Source organism: Buceros rhinoceros, unplaced genomic scaffold (genome assembly GCF_000710305.1).
Source record: "Buceros rhinoceros silvestris isolate BGI_N320 unplaced genomic scaffold, ASM71030v1 scaffold31093, whole genome shotgun sequence".
In the NCBI taxonomy this organism is placed as follows: Eukaryota; Metazoa; Chordata; class Aves; order Bucerotiformes; family Bucerotidae; genus Buceros; species Buceros rhinoceros.
In genome coordinates, this window is record NW_010404751.1 from 20,087 (window position 1) to 23,307 (window position 3,221).

Sequence of the window (3,221 nt, forward strand, 5' to 3'; positions counted from 1 at the left end):
CAGGCAAAACCAAGTGACACAATCTTTCAAAACCAGTAAAGGAGGCAGGGACTTGGAACTGCTGACTTAGAGCTTAACCACATCACCTGGTTCCTTTGCGATGAAGAAGCCAGCAGACTGCAAGATGCTCGAGTAATTTCTGTGAACTCTCACCAAACAGGGGCATTTGTAGAATGCACATTAGTTATAGTCCCATTCATTTCTTTGATTTTTTTTGATGTTTGGTCCATCATGATTCCATTGCTGTCTCCAAATCGTTGCTGCTACTGCTGGCCACGGAGCTGCAGGCCACAGAGCTGGCACTAGCCAGAACAAGTCTCTCTCTGTTTCCAAAAACTTCATTCACTGCAACAGAGAGGGAATTACTTATATGTAACTCTCCCAGAAGCAAGAGTAGTACAGCAGGCATAGCGTGCTCAGCATCTGGGAACAGCAATTCTAACCTGGTGCAGTTGCAAAGCTTTTCCCCAAGTAGGAAGTTGAAGCTTACATGTCAGAATAAGCTCCTGCTTACGATATTTAAGTTACGAGTCCAGCTGTTTCTCCCTCAGAGCATCTCTAGAGGTTTCCCTGTGCATAATTCCCATGCCTAAGTACTGTGAAATGGATGAGTTTTGTAGAGCAAAACAAAGTTTAAATAATTTATTTCTGGTTTTAGTCTCTCTAGTTTCCACCAAGCTCTTAAAAGCTTTCTACAAAAATTCATGCCATTTAGTTACATGTAGCTACGGCAACCGATCAAAACCAGTCCTCACTTTTATTCCCAGGAGTACTCAAGAATGTGATACTTGATTACACCAGGAACATTAAGAAAAAAGTAAAACATCGGTATTAAAAGAAATCTGGTATTACACTTCAGCCTCAAGAAAATAAATCATGTAGCAAACACAGTTCTCCGAGTTAGAAAAAACCTCACATTTCTTGAAGCTGAAAACATCTACACATGTGCAGTCCTGGGGTATTTAAAAGTACTAACCTACAGTTTCTGTCAGAGCCGCAATACAGTACGGAATATACAAACAGCCTGAGGGCACGGGGAGAACCGCAAGATTCAAAGAGACGAGAACATTACCTGCAGAAATCTTGCTTATATCCCAAACACGCAGCCCTTCTCGCTCTCCTCCGAAGGCAAAAACAAACGGGAAGTCAGGGCAGCAGGCTGCACAGAAGAGAACACCCTGGGAAGGTGGGAGCAAGAGAAGAGGAGGATTTTTTTTTTAAAATACCATCTTAAAATGGATTTGTCATCTGAAAACACTTTCACCAAGCAAGTTGTAATGATTATAAGCTCTCCGAGCTTCCTCAAACTTATTTTGTAAAGACACAACATTGCAGAGCTGCCAATTACAAACAGTAAATCACATCTTTGTCTTGAACGTGGCAGATACACATGGGAGCACCTATAGTTCTTCTCGGAACACTGTATCTGATATTCAGGTCTGAGGCTTTGGAGCAGTCTGCCAAGTACACGTTGAGTTGAATACCTTACTGTACTGATAAAGATGTATACACAATACACAGATGTGATTTTTATTTCCCTAAAAGATGTTATGTTAGATAAAACAAGATTAAAGCTAGACAAAAAAAAGAATAGCAGACATAGCTTATATAAAAACCTTCTTGGAATTGAGAGGTGAATATTACTTTACCATTTTCATATCCCTGGAATGGATTAAACTTGGTCTGCCTCCCAGGATATCCCATATTTTTACATATTTGTCAGCAGATGATGTCACAAGGCATCCTTTGATCTGACTGCTTAGCTGAAGCCCTGGAAGATGAAGAGTGCAGCAGTGTGAGAGCACCGGGTCATCACAATTTCAGAGAGATGAGGACACATTTGGAAGCAAAGTCATGAGGACAAACCCAGTATTCTCTTCACACTAAACTCTGTTCCAGCACAAAGGAGCGAAATGGTAATGAAAGTTTCATGCTGCCACTGCTCCCTGTAGTGAGAGCGAGCAAAGCGACTTCAGGTAGGTCCATTTCTTCTCTCCATCCAACAACAGTAGCAGTGCGAAGACGCTACTGTTCTGCTTCTTACTTCACATCATCTAGCTTCCCCAGGTAGTTTTCTTCATTGTTTTCATTTGCCAAAGACCATCTCTTTTGCTATCCAAGGCATGTTCTTATGGTTTCATTTTAGACACCTGATCAGGTGCTTCTAGTTGCCTTTTAGAAGCTACTACGCTGATCAAATAACTAAAGCGAAGGAGGCAGAGTGGAAACCTGCTCATATGCCATAACTAAATCACCTCCAGAGTGATTGTCAGTATAAAATAACTACAGATAGAGGAGGTAGACATTATAGATCACAATCCTGGACTAGATTCTGTAGTTTTTGTTCCTCCTCACCCAAAAAAACCCAACAAGTGCATCCCAACTGAATAGATATGTTCTGAAATGCTTATTCATGCACGCACCGAGAAAAGCTCCCTGTTGTTAAAATACTTTAAAACCTTTTCTCAGCAGAGATTTGTTTCATGTGCCAGCTACCCATACTTAATATGCACAACTCTTGTTAAGCAAGGAATCACTACCACCTCAGTTGTATGGTTTGAAGATACCTTCCCACGTGCCTTGTCACTGGGGACAAACATAACACACACACACAATTTACCTGACACCTCTTCGTCGTGAGCTTTCAGAGTAAACAGTGGCTTATCAGAACGAGCATCCAGACAGTACACAAAGCCGTCCTCTGTGCTTGCCTAGGGAAACCACAACATTTTAAAAACAGCCATAGTCACTCATTTGGAAAAAAGCTCCTGTGAAATAATACCCACCCTCTAGTAAATCCCTGCAATTTGAGACAGACTTACACAACTTCTCGGTAGTGCATGTTAGACAGTGGAGGCAGCTCTGCATCCCCTAAGTGGGACTCCATCCAGCCGGTGCCTGAGCTATTCTGTGTACTAAAGGATGCTGCAGGGACTTACATGGCAGGCTAAATCCTGTACAAATTTCTTAAATTTTGTTTTAGAGATGGTTGCACTACTAAGCTTGGCTCTCATGTTAGGCAATGAAACACAGAGCCTTTAGTCTCTTAACTGTCACAACTGATTTTGTTGGCTGTATAAACAGAGCAACAGAGAACTAGACAGCCATTGAGGAGATCACGGAATCATTTTGGTTGGAGAAGACCTTTGATATCGAGTCCAGCCTTTCACCCTGCACTGCCAGGGTCCCTAAACCATACCCCTCAGCACCACATCTACACT

At 42.0% G+C, this 3,221-nt stretch overlaps 1 protein-coding gene across 1 annotated transcript; it reads right to left on the minus strand.

Moving 5' to 3' along the window:
• PWP1 (PWP1 homolog (S. cerevisiae)) lies at nt 1-2,711 on the minus strand (the record flags this gene model as incomplete). The annotated part of the gene is made up of 4 exons (XM_010133495.1): nt 1-345; nt 1,073-1,178; nt 1,650-1,771; nt 2,621-2,711. Coding segments are annotated over 4 exons (435 nt in total), but the record flags the coding sequence as incomplete, so codon positions are not given.
• Nucleotides 2,712-3,221: the final 510 nt, after the last annotated feature.